This window comes from Lonchura striata, chromosome 13, assembly GCF_050655825.1.
Source record: "Lonchura striata isolate lonStrDom1 chromosome 13, ASM5065582v1, whole genome shotgun sequence".
Classification (NCBI taxonomy): Eukaryota; Metazoa; Chordata; class Aves; order Passeriformes; family Estrildidae; genus Lonchura; species Lonchura striata.
In genome coordinates this window covers 20,635,178-20,648,606 of record NC_140715.1, presented here as the reverse complement: position 1 = coordinate 20,648,606, position 13,429 = coordinate 20,635,178, and the positions used below count along the sequence as shown (strand labels likewise).

The 13,429-nt window shown below is 44.0% G+C and overlaps 1 protein-coding gene across 1 annotated transcript; it reads left to right on the top strand.

The window, feature by feature from the left end:
- The first annotated feature begins 1,043 nt into the window (after nucleotides 1-1,043).
- On the top strand, nucleotides 1,044-12,919 carry GFRA3 (GDNF family receptor alpha 3). The gene is made up of 8 exons (XM_021543093.3): nucleotides 1,044-1,190; nucleotides 4,602-4,877; nucleotides 5,577-5,669; nucleotides 6,097-6,442; nucleotides 6,516-6,625; nucleotides 7,780-7,914; nucleotides 8,889-9,019; nucleotides 9,327-12,919. The coding sequence occupies exons 1-8, from the start codon at nucleotides 1,148-1,150 to the stop codon at nucleotides 9,459-9,461; spliced, it is 1,269 nt and encodes a 422-aa protein (XP_021398768.2). The 5' UTR covers nucleotides 1,044-1,147; the 3' UTR covers nucleotides 9,462-12,919.
- Nucleotides 12,920-13,429: the final 510 nt, after the last annotated feature.

The window sequence follows — 13,429 nt, the reverse complement described above, 5'->3', positions numbered from 1 at the left end:
TACTATGCAAAACAAGGTACAACTAAGTAACTCAGCACCTACAGCAAACAAAATACTTCTTTGGTAAAACTCACTCTTCACTGGTTGTGGCAGTCATGGATGTCGAGATGAAATGTCTAGTGTATCACTGGAACTGCTACTTGCTTTAATATGGTGATATACAGTAAATTCCATGCAGAAGAATTCTCACAGCAGTTCCCTTGCAGTAAGCAGGAGGACCTAATCTTTCTTAAAAACCTCAAGAAGAGGAGGACATCATGAATTAGATTGTGATTACTTAATGTATTCACACAGTTATTACCCTATCCATTGGGTTTTCAGGCAGATGAGGTAGGTCTCTCTATTTATGCAAACAACTGACTTACAAAACGTTTGGCACATTTTCATATGCTAATGTTTGATGTGCATGTGTTGGACTGTTACTATTTTGCACTGGTTAATTTGATTTTAGGATGCCAATTAAAAGGAAGCGTCTGTTTAAAATAATCACAGCTGCCTAAATGCCATACAGGCTCTCAGAAATGCCATCTTTTGTGTGGCTGCAGACAAGCAGTTCAATCAAGACAGAGCCAGCAGCAGGTAAGAAACTGAAATAACAGCCTTCACAACAAAGCCAAAAGGAAGAAGCGACAAGCTCAGTCATCCCATCCACAGACCCAAGAATCACTCGGGGAATCTACTCAAAAGCCAGTCTGCCTCTGTATCCTCCAAGAACACTCCCTCCAGAGTGAAGGAGACTCTCCTAAGTTGGACACTTACTGTCCTTCACCCAAATACGCCCCCGAGGGTGCGCAGTCACAGCTCTGCGCTCGGACCTGAAGCGCGCTACGAATCAATAAACAAACGCCCCTTTTGAAGCGGCCCTACACTGCCCGGCCCCAGACCCAGCGGCTTCCCGGTCGCCCTGGGGACAGAGGTTGCTGGATGACCCCCGTCACTCGCCCCGTCTCACACCAGCCCGACGGCTGCCCGCGCCCTCCGCCTGCCGCGGTCCCACGGGCGGGCCCCGGACCCGCGGCGGGTCGGGCCGGGGGCGGTGCTCGCCGCCCGCACCTCGCCGGGGCGGGCCGGGCTCGGCAGCATCGAGGCGGGGCCGCGCGCAGCATGCGAGCCGCAGCCCCGGCGCTCGGAGCCACTGACCGCCAGCATGGGGCCGGCGCTGCTCCTGGGGCTGCTTCTCTCCCGAGCCGGTAACAGCGCCCGGGGCGCGGGGCGGGCTGGGCAGGGCGGCACGACCCCGTCCCTGTCCCGGCGGGCACACAGCAGCAGCACTGGCACCCCGGTCCCGCCGCGGGTTGCAGGGGCGGCGCAGGGGTCGCGGTCGCTGGGGCTGACCGCTGCTCCCCCGCTGCCGGCCGGGCGCGGAGCGCGTCCCGAGCGCGGCGCTCCCGAGAGCTGCGCGGCTCTCCTGGCTCCAGCCGCCCCGCACGGGTAGGAATGCGCGATTCAAACCGGGAAAGGCGGCTGCTGCTTTGGCCCCAGCGGGGAACCTCTGGTGTGGTTGTGGTCAAACTGGAGGGACGCTCTGGGGAGGGGACCGTCTGCCCTGGAGGCAAGGCGTGTGAGAAGGTGAGAGGAGATGCCGCGAGCCGATCCCTGAATGCGGCTGGATGGGCACGGATTGATTCGCCTGAGCTGGTCCCAGCTGCACCGCGCTCTCGCTGGCTTCGTCCAAAGCCCAAAGCAGTTTTTGATCCCTACGCCGCATGCATTTTGCCCTCTGGAATGCTTAAGGCCCGTACTTTTCCGAGACTAGGCTGAGTTTGCGAAAACCAATCCAAGGAACTCCTGCAGAGATGCAGTTGATTGTTCTACTCTGCCTCCTACTACTGCCAAATGACAAGAGTTGAGGATTGAAATTATTCCTTTAAACAGTTCATCTCTTGTTCAGTCTTCAGGGTTGATGTGACTAGGAATAAGGAAATTAGAAACTGCTCTGAAGCATTCCTAGTTTCTGTTTAGGGGTGCTTTGAACTCAAAAAAAGCTGCAGTTTTTTGATTGCTAGAAGATGGGCTGCTGCACTTACACCATAGTAGCCACTGGCAGCCACACGATTGCAAAACATTTCCCACAATTTGCCATGTCCAAATGCCAATGCTTCTTTGGTAACTGTGTTTAATAAAGGAAGGGTTTCCTTCTGTAACTGTTGTCTCTTTAAATGGTGTGGTGCACCAGGGCAAACAAGATAGACATATCTATATGACAGGACATTGAAAAGGGAGAATAAAGGTGTATTGTATTACTTATCCATTTTTTTCTAAGGTATAAATAATCATAATGTGTTAATTGGTTATTACCTTTTAACTCTTTTTTTAAAACTAATTTTTTTACAGATGGGATTTCCATACATATACATCTTTAACTAATGTTCTGCAACTTAGACCACAGATCTAGGAAAGAATTAGCTTTCTCATTCTTTCACATTGTTACTGGACTACTAAGACAAGATTTATAAAAAAATTAAACAACTTGCCAAACTTCAGGGCTTATAACATTGCACAGATAGTAAATTATGTCTGTAGAGGTGGACTGTTTTAAAGTTGAGGTTTACAGCAACTTCGCCTGAACCCACTGTCCTGGATACAAAAGATTCCTGATGAGAGATTTTTCAGGGAGTTTGAAAAGTCATCAAGTCTCTGTGTAAGAGCCAGATGAATTACAAAATACAGTAAGTTGCTGGAAGAACAAAGAAACTTGTACAAGTGAGACAGAGGTACCTAGATAATATTACTGAGCTGTAGGGAAAGTAGAAACTTTGAGAAGCAGGCTGGCATTCTCCTGCTTGCAGCAAATAAACTGATGAAGCTAGCAAAAGTGAAGTAAGTGGGAGAACAAATCCCATGGGGAAGATGGTACAGTGGACAATATGAGTTGTACCAAGATTTCCCCCTAATTTATAGTGATGGCAGACTGAAATAGTACTACTGCACCTGCTGAACAAGAGAATAACATGATGTACCCAAAGAACACTAAAGTTAGATGAGATGTAAGGCTCAGCACAGTCATTTCCAAAAGCCAGCCAAGGAATATTGACCTGAAGGGAAGAAAGCTACCAGCCTATATATAAATTTTATTAGGAAACTGTCTTGCTTCAAGACTTCATTGTACTTGTACTGTAAACATAGATTTATATACTGCAGAAATGAAGAAAGATTACAGACTGAATTCACCTACCCATGACAACATAATCATAAAATTATTGAAAGACTTGGGCAAGAAGGGACCTTAAAGATCATCTTGATCTAACCCCCTGCCATAGACAGGGACATCTTTCACTAGACCAGGTTGCCCTAAGTCTCATCTAACCTGGCCTTAGACAGTTCCAGGGATGGGACAGCCACAGCTGCTCTGAGCAACCTGTGCCAGGCCCTTATCACCCTTTGAGTAAATAACTTCTTCCTAACATCTAATCTAAATCTTGCCTTTTTATTTTAAAACTGTTCCCCCTTGTCTTATCACTATCTATCTGTATAAAAATTTGGTATCCCTCCTTTTTTATAAGACTCCTTTAAGTACTGAAAGGGGATCCAGTGGAGGTCTCCCTGGAGCCTTCTCCAGGCTGAATAACACCAGCTCTCTCAATCTGTCTCATAGCAGGAGATGCTCCAGCCCTCAGAGCATCTTTGGGCCTCCTCTGGACCTATGCTAACAGCTTCACGTCCTTCCTGTGCTGAGGGCCTGAGGGCTGGATGCAGCACTCTAGGTGGTGTCTCACGAGGGCAGAACCTACTCTCTCGATCTGCTGGCCATGCTGATTTTGATGCAACTCGGGACATACCTGCTTTTTGGGCCGCAAGTGCACATGACCAGCTCACCCCTGAGGACCCCAAAGTCCTCCTCTGGAAGGCTGCTGGTTCATCTCCCAGTCTGGACTTGGGTCTGGAATTGCCCTGACCCAGGTGCAGCATTTGTAATTGGACTGATTGAACTTCATGAGGTTCTTATAGGCCAAGCCTTCATCTGCATTTTTGGCAGGGATTTTAGGGACTGGACTCTATGTACTTTAATTGAGTGCATATCAGTCCTTCCACATAAAGCTACTTGCATCCTTTGTTAAGGATTCATTTTATTATGCAAAGAATACACATTCTTAATTCTCCAGGCTCATTAAAGTAGCTGTTTTTATACCCTATAAATGCTTTTCTCAGTACATCTCTTAATGACCAGCATATACTTCAGTAATTGCAGCAGTACTGACTCACAGTACATAGCATGGTGTTACTATGTGCTTATTGCACTGTGATTTTCAGTGCCTAGATAGAAGAGCTTCTTCAAAGCAGGCCTCAGCAACCCCAAGGTTTCACAGGGATTTACTAGTCCCTAAAATACAGAGCAATCCCTGATCCTGGCCAAGTTGAACAAAATTATTATGAAGGCTTTTATTTAACCTTTAGTTCCCTCTTTAATTTATACTCATCCTTTTTTCTTCTAAATGGAAACAGCTCTTGTTCCTTAACTACTCCATATGGAAGATTCCAGCAAGTTCTATTTCTTGCAAGGAGTCCTTGTTGAAGACAGAATCCCTGAAGAACAATGACAAGATGCTTGTGTGGCATTCATCTTTACTGGGGTCCTAACAGTCTTTTCTCTACTTGATCAGGAGACCTCATGGCTCTGCCCAGCAGTGACTGTGTCATGGCAGAGCAGCTATGCCTCTCTGACTCCACCTGCAATGCCACGTACAGGACCTTGGAAAACTGTGCCCTGGCCAAGACTCGCCTCCTTTCACTGGATCATGACAGCAGGGTCAGATGTCTGAATGCAGAGCTTGACCTTGGGAACAGCTCTTTGCTGCACTGCAAGTGTCACCGGCGCATGAAGAGACAGGAGCACTGCTTACGCATTTTCTGGACCGTTCACTCCAGCATGACAGATGGTGAGATGAAGTTATATAAATTTACAAGGTACTAGTAAGGCTTACCCCCACTCCCTAGGTGAAAACAACTGTGAAAGTCCATTTCCCAGCACTGTAAGTAATTGCTCTGTAACCATATCTCCTAGTAAAGAGAATTCATTACTACTCTGTTTGATAAGCAGAGAAAACTGATCTGGTATGGGACCAACCCTTCAAACACACCAGAAAACCTAAGAGACAAAGAAAGCTACACTGAGATACTTAGATTTAGTGCTGTGAAAAATACTTCAAAAAGGTCCTGTCTGTCCATCACTGAAAACACATGTGATTATGACACATATTGCCACAGCATCCCTGTGTTCTGCTGCTTTCTTTTGTGGGATGCTTCTACTTGACCTCCCACTAGAGCTGCAGCAACCTGTGCTGCTGAGCTCCTCACACTTACTGAAACTGAAAAATCCAAATGACTAGATAGACCAAATTCCAGCTGGACAAAATGTAATTAGGGTTTTATATAGTAATAGCTTTGTATTTTCAGAAGAACCATTCTTGGCATTTGGCTATGAGTGAGACAGAGCATTTCTGAACTCCAGCCTGAAGAAAGAACCAGGCATAAATAAGAAAAATATCCATTTAAGAATAAACAAACAAATAAATAAAGCTGGTAATAAAGCATTTCTCCCATCTCCCACTGCATTAAATATCTTGTATCTTGCCTAGGTTATTTCAATTTGGAAACCTCTCCCTATGAGAATCCAGCAAATGAAGAACACTGGAAGACAGATTATAATAAACTGGCAGCTCTGGTATCAGGTAAGGATTGTAGTGGTTACATGATCTAATGCTGCCCTCTCTTATCTTTTCATGGGTTGAAGATTATTAAGAACAATTTGGGGTAATGGCCCCTTTAATCAGAGGAATGCCTGCTCTGGTTACTTGCCTAAATTTGTCACTCCTACCAAGTGTAAATAAAACCACAAATCCAGACCCATGAAACCAGTAATAACCCACAATGGCCCATTTTCTGAAACAAGCACCCTACTATGAACCAATAAAAAAATATTCTTTTGTAACTAGTATAATTACAATGTCATACTGCAGGCACATAGAAGGACTGGTTTGCTGTGTTGTTTTTGATTTTTTTCGAATCTGACCATCAAGAAAGGAGTACTCCTGCTTCCATACAGAATCTCTTCTGGAGACTTGCTTCATGTCTTTTGTGTTTCCTTTGGTTTTATAGGCTCACAGTTAGCAGGAGATGCAACAAATCCATGTCTGAGAGCAACACATGTCTGTAATCTGAGCAAGAAGTGTTTTCGTCTGCGCACAGACTATGCCTCCATCTGCACCAAGGGAGCAGGAAGTGAGGATGTGTGTGACCGGCGCAAGTGCCATAGAGGGCTAAGGAATTTCTTTGAGAAAGTTCCTGAGGATTTCACCAAAACGATCCTGTTCTGTCCATGTCAAGATGAACTTTGTGGAGAAAGGCGCCGCAAAACTATTGTTCCTGATTGTTCCTTCCAGTATAACACCAAACCAAATTGCCTCTGGCTTCTGGACTCCTGCTTAGAAGACCATATCTGCAAGTAGGTCAGGCAGCAGAGGATGCCATCCAAGAGAACAACATCGACACTGATGGTCTCATTTTCCTTCCTGCAGATCCCGACTGGCTGACTTTCAACAAAATTGTCAACCCGTAGACATGTCTCCAGATGGCTGCTTTCTGCACAACCATGCTGCATGCCTGCAGGCTTACATGGGGATGATTGGTAAGCAATATCCACAGGAACATACAGGGTAGATGCTTTCAGGCCACAAATTTGCAGGCACTCTGATGCTGTGAAGGACCATCCTGGTCTCCTGCAGGAGGTAGCACTCAGCATATTGGTGAATATGCCTTATGAATGGATGCTAGTGCTCCCCTTTGCCTCGGAGGTAAACACAGTCCAAAGAGAGCTCTTCCATGGAATTTTTTGCTGTACTTTGCCCCATTATTGCCTGAGATTTCTGGATGCCTCTTTGCATCATCAGCTGGTGCAAAGCACTCCAAGTGCCTCAGCTACAGTGCTCTGTGGGCTTGTGTGAACTAAGTAATTGTCATTCCTAATGCTGGAGTTACATCCCATTACAGCAGTGATTAAACACAGCATTCCATCACTGCCTGACTTTTAGACTCCTGATGTCTTGTTAGTATTGTGCACACTATGTTCTCAGAGCCAGCCAGAACATAAAATTACCAGCTTTTAGAAGGAAGGGCATCTTTGGTTTTAGTTATTTACTATCTACCAACCTACTAAAACGTTTTCAGAGTACCTCAAAAGAGGATGTAAAGAACAGCAGTACCTCAGAAGCTGTAAATCTAGACTATACTTTCAATTTTTCCAGATAGCTCTACTAGTTTTGAGCTAAATGAACACTGCCTGAGTGGCACACTACAGGTGTGCAGTATTTATTTGTCAAAAGGCACCTGGCTACACAGTGTTGCCAGTTACACAAGAAGAGTACCTTTTGCTGCCATATGTCAGCAGAGTCCATGCAAGTCCTTCACATCCTAAAATAAAAATCCTCCACAATTTAATGCTTGCACCATTAAATTGCTTATCGCCCATCAGTTTGCGCTGAGCCCTGCAGGTACAGTTCTCACCATTGCTTCTGCTGTGTACACATCACAATTTAATGCTTGCACCAGCTTTAGTTCTCAATACATCTCAGAGTGCCTGTGTCAGGGGTAGCAATCCCAACACTTTCTCACAGCTCAGCAGACTTCAGGTAGGTTCATCAAGCCTGGGCCACCTCGCTGGCACTCCTGACTTCGCCTGGGTGATAACACGCTTATCACAGTGGAAGGCTTCTGCCTCCAGGGCAGCATTTCCTTCAGTATAACATGATTCATAATGCTTCTTTTGTCTGGGGTTTGGGACAGGCACACCCATGACACCCAACTATGTCAGTAACTCCAGTGTGGAGGTCTCCTTGTGGTGTACATGTGAGAACAGCGGCAACCAGAAGGAGAAGTGTGACCAGATACTCGGCATGTTTGAGAGCAACAAATGCCTTGGTAAGCATCAGTCACATCTCAGAGAAACAGCTCAGCAGAGAGCAGTTCAAATCCTGTGATTTCAAGATTCTGTGTTGCACTGCTCTTGTGTATAGTTCTATCTTCTGCAATGTCTCCATGATCTCCTCTGCAACCTATGGGACCAGCCTGGATCTGCTCTAAGAACTGTTTCTGTATCTTTTGGCAACATTTCTGTTCATCTTGAACACCCTTGAAGCTATTTCCAAACATCATTCAAATGAAGGGCACTGCAAAAACATCACCAAGGGGACGTGAGACATGCTGTATCCATAGGTTGCCGAGTAACCACATCGGTGCACCAGGATTATGGGGTCAGGATTCCCCTCCTTGTCCTCTGTTTCTGTACTCACCCCTGGCTCTCATTTACTCAGTCAAGATAAGTAGCTCCTGATGCAGCCTGTTACCAGATTCAGCATAGCAGTTGCAAAAGTCATGCTACATGCAAATGTTTAATCGTTAAGTCTGTATTTCTTTTATCTCCCTAGAATTTTAGCAACATACCTTAATGAGATTTAAATATTTTATGTTTGTAAAAGCTTTAAAAGGACATAAAAGAAAACAGCATAATTACATAAATGATTAATATTTAAACCTGCCTCCTGCAGCATATAAAAGCCTTACACACAGCACTATAGACACATCTACAATTTAATAATCTCATCCGAGATACTACAAACGCATCCCTTACAAAATGCAGAGTTGGGAAAGTCACAAAGAGGCCCAGAAGTCTTCAGGTACAGTTAAAACTGTTTTTGCAATCTGCTCAACCTCACAAGTAAACCCACAAACTGATAGGCCATTCACAAAACAGACAATACATATTTTCTAAATGAAGGCCACACAGCCTGTGAGTGCCTTTGCTAAAATAGCTTCCCTAGACCTCTAGACTCACTAGACTCCAAGGTGTGCACAAGAAAAGCACAGTAAGACTCTTACTTTACATCTGTTTGCAGAAAATACCATTTGGTCTCAAATGCACCTGAAGCAGATGGCTCTAGAAAGACAGGAAGACTTACTTTATTCATCTTCCCTAAGCTTCCAAGGAGACAGTGCCAGCACATCTCTCTCTTCAGCTATGTCCCAGGTATGCAATGGTTTGTTGCCTTCACAAAACAGTGAGTCAAGTAGCCTAGAGACAGTCATTGAAAAGCCTTGGATCTGGAAATATGTGACTTTGGGCATCAAACCAAGGAATGCCATGTGCATGCAGAACACTGGACTACTTTACCTTAAGTTAGTCCTTCCACAGACAAGCAGAAATAGGAGGCTGTATGTCTGGCCACAGGAATTTCAATAGTCTCACATTAGTGCTCAGAACCAGAGGTTCTGCAGCCAGAAGTTGGAGCATAAGCATGTCTAACTGGGATTCATCCCTCCTTTTTATTTCCTAGGTGGCTGAAGGGAAGACACAGCGAGACAGCTCCAAACAGAGCAGTATGCCCATGGCCTCCTCTGTATTTTCTGGAGCTGCTACTTCCTGGCCTTCTCTGGCTCTGTTCCTGCCCCTATTGCTTAGCCCACATTAATGTGGCATAAATGGAATCTTTCCTTCCCATATTATTAATATTATTCCATATCCAGGCATGTCCCAATACAGATTTACCTTTGGGAAACAGAAGGCTTTCAGACAAGAGGAATGACCTTAACCCAGAATGGCAATCACTGGAAACCTCCCACATACGTGCACCCCGCTTTCCCCCTGTCAGTTTGCACTGAGCTCTGCAGGTACAGTTCTCACCATTGCTTCTGCTGTGTACACATTCTGAGTAACAGGCTAATGTTCCAGCTTAATAGGTTAAATCAAAGGTCTGATTTCTTTCAGAATTTGTGCAGGGTTTGGTTTTTGACTGTAGGAATTATCTAACAGTGTCTCCAACCACACTAACATCTGAACTTCCTCCTCAGGCATACAATCATTGAATGGTTTGGGTTTGAAGGGACCTTAAAAAATCATTTAGCTCCAGCCCCCATGCTGTGGGCAGGGACCACCTCCCACTAGACCAGGTTGTTGCAAACCCCGTTCTACCTGGCCTTGAACACTTGAAGGGATGGGGCAAGCACAGCTTCTCTGGACAATCTATGCCAGTGCCTCACCACCCTCACAGGAAAGAATTTTTTCCTAACATACCCTCTTTCAGTTTAAGAATGTTGTTCCATATCCTGTCCCTAGAGACCCTGGAAAAAGTGCTTATCATCCCCTCTGATGTACTGAAGAGGCACAACAAGGTCTCCCCAGAGCATTCTGTTTTCCAGGCCAAACCAGCCTTTCTTCATAGGAGAGGAGTTCTAGCCCTCTCATAATTTTCATGGCCTTGTCTGAACCTGCTTGAACAGGTCCATGTTTGTCATGTACTGGGCACCCCAGAGTTGGAACACTGCATTCCAGGTGGGAAGGTGTGCTGGGGTAGAGGGGAAGAAGAATCACCTCTCAGCCTGCTGGCCATACTTCTTCTTATGTGGCCCAGGCTGCAGGATGGCTTTCTGGGCTGCAAGTGCATTTTACAGAGTCATATCTAGTTTTCCCTCTAGCCATGTATCCAAGTCCTTTGCTGCAGGGCTACTCTCAATCCGTTCATTCCCCCACTCAGTACTGATATTGAGGGTTGTCCCAAACCAGGTGTGGGACCGTGCACTTGTACTTGTTGCACTTAATGAATTTTGTTGGTATCTATTTCACAAGCCTATGAAGGTATAGAGTGTATCATCCCAAAGACTAGACGCCTGTGCTTCAGGGTGGGTTGCAAGTAAAGCTCAATAAACACACATGTGAAGTCTATGGTAAACACCATCTCTGGATTACTTTCAGTTGCCCTTTCAAATCCATTATTTTAACTATATGAAAAATACCAGTCCAGATCAAGAACACTGTATTTGAGTTTATGCTCCATTCTCTTGTTCCTTCAACACACACATAATCCATTATCACGGCTAGCAACACACTTGGGTTTTGTTGTTCAAGATGAATGATGCTCAACTCCGGTAGATTTAGGCTTATCTAGCAAAAGATGACCTTGCCTGGCCTCAGGACAAACCTTCTCTGTAACCCTTAGAGAATACATTTGGCTCTTTGAAGGTGCATTGACCACAAACCCTGGGACATACTGTTACAAGAATCTCCTTGTACCTGCCCACATATTGAAGTTACCATTGCTGCCTTCCAGCCACCTGCCCCATCTTCCTCTTCTGCCAAGCACCATTTCATAACCTGTTTATTCTCAATGTAAATGTGTGCACTGTGTAACTGCTGTTAGTTTGTACTGTGTTTGTCTGTTAAAATGTGGTGTTAAGTGAATATTGATTTCTGAGCATAGGTTAACAGTCTACAATCAATTGTGTGTGAGAGTTGCCTCAGCAGCCAGCCAGCATTTTCAAATAGCCAGATACTCAGCTCAAAACAGCCGCTCCATGCACACATGTAAAGCCCATTGCTTATACTTAGAGAGAGGCAACAGATCTGAACAATACTGTACTCATCTAAACAAGATTATAATCCTGAACAGAGGCAGAGTAGCTGAGTAATTTTTTATCCCGTGTTTTATCTGTTGCCAGGGAAGCACCAGCTAGGTAATATGCTGTGGTTCCCAGTCACTGTCAGACACGTTACTACAGAATCTTATATCGTCCTGTGTATGAAGGTAATTATCCTTCTGCAGTGGTAATAGTTCCATTTCCAATTCCAGACTTCTGTTTATTTCCTAGGCAGGTAGAGCAAAGAAATCATGCATGCAGCAGCATCATCTCCTCTTTCACACAGAGAAGCAATGTATTATTTACATGCAGTAGGAATTAATATGTTTTCTTAATAAACAGGAATACTAATGCTAATATTTCTCATTATCTACTGAAATATGGCTATTTGGAGCAAGAGACAGCACTGTTTCCACCTGTTTGCCACCATTAGTTAGTAAAAATAGAGTCCGTGTAACCCTAACACAGTATGTACATTAGACCATCCTCCATATGGTGGGACTTAGAAATGTGTCAAGATTCTTGACTGTAATGTAATAGCATCTGCCATCTCTGGAAGTTAATGGAGAGTGACAGGGAAGAAGAAAATGTTATTATTTTCACTATTCCACACAACAGAGAGAATACTTGTGAGAATAATGGAGTAGATTTCTGAGTGATCTGTACCACACACACTGGTACACAATGTACTGCATTGATCTCCCACTCATCTGTGCTGTGATCTTTTCTCTTTCCCAAATTTAGTGCTGTAAAACAAATTGATATGGAAAAAAGGATTAGCATTTTCTTGTTCATTCCCACTAAGAAGGTTATTGATTGCAATTGCAGTCTCCTGTCATATCCTGGATTGTACAGGAAAATGCTTGACACTTGGACAAATCATACTCTAGACTGAAATTGAAACAAAACATGTCAGATTGTTGGGGTTTTTTTTCAAATGTCCTGTGTCCTTTTTTCATGCGCCTTTATATACACAGCTGCCTCTTAGCTTACTCATCAATAACTGCAAGCAAAATTCACTTCTAACTAACCTTCATTCACACTGGTGTGAGTATAAACCCATTTTCACTTTTCTAACACCTGATCTCTAAATATCACAATTTTTCAACTACACAGCATATATGCATGCACAACTTAACTGCTACTAGAATGTCATGCCAGTATCACTATCAATTCAGTTCTGTTAGCACCATCAATGTTCCAAGACTGGCACATTTCCTAAACCCATTCAGAACAGCTTAGTAACCATACTACAGGGCAATTAAGAACCCCTCTTCAGCTTCTGTTCCCAGAGAGTGGAAAACAACATCCTGTGAGCACCTGTGGTCTCAACAAAGATAATCCACAAAACACAAAAATAATCCAATAAAATTTTTCTATTCAGACAGTCTTAAAAATGAGCATCCAGCAAGCATATAGGAGGAGGAAAACTTCTAATTACTGTAATGTAGATTATTTTTTAAAGAGTAAAATAATATGAGGTCTAACTAATAAAATTTATCTTGCAACTCTAGAAGTCTCCTGCCTTCCTTTGCATTTTATAGAAGCTACACTCCTTATATCCACTGCTGGAGGCATTATGGAACAGAAATGTAAAGAACAGAGTTAGAATGGCTTACAAAGCAATCTCAACTTTTACAGATATCACTCACTGTCAGGTACTTCAGATGTGGCTTCTAGAATTCTGATAGAGCCTTAAGTCTCTTAACATGATCTAATGTAGCATTTACAAAGGACATTCATATAGTTCTCCAGCAGTGAGCTCAGCCAACTCTTAGATAAGCGGTTTCTTGTGACAAGTGGGAGAAGCAACTCACATTTCTTGCCCGAGGTCATAAGCAAGATGATGCCAGAGATAAACCTTGATTTTGCAAGTCCATAAATAGTGCCCTTGCCTCATTCAAATAATTCCCACTGCTTCCAAGAAATGCCTATGTTTTAGTAAGAATCAACTGGCTGCAGTTCTCCTTGTAGAAGGGTGAACAATATGTTATTGCAGATGATGAAAAGCTAAAGCACGGTTGGT

Bases quoted from the DNA above. Each gene is read 5' to 3' on its own strand.
- GFRA3 (XM_021543093.3), top strand. From the start codon at position 1,148: ATGGGGCCGGCGCTGCTCCTGGGGCTGCTTCTCTCCCGAGCCG. The intron at 7,915-8,888 runs GTAAGCATCAGT...ATCTGTTTGCAG, and splicing joins TGAGAGCAACAAATGCCTTG to AAAATACCATTTGGTCTCAA. The intron at 9,020-9,326 runs GTATGCAATGGT...TTTATTTCCTAG, and splicing joins TCTCTTCAGCTATGTCCCAG to GTGGCTGAAGGGAAGACACA.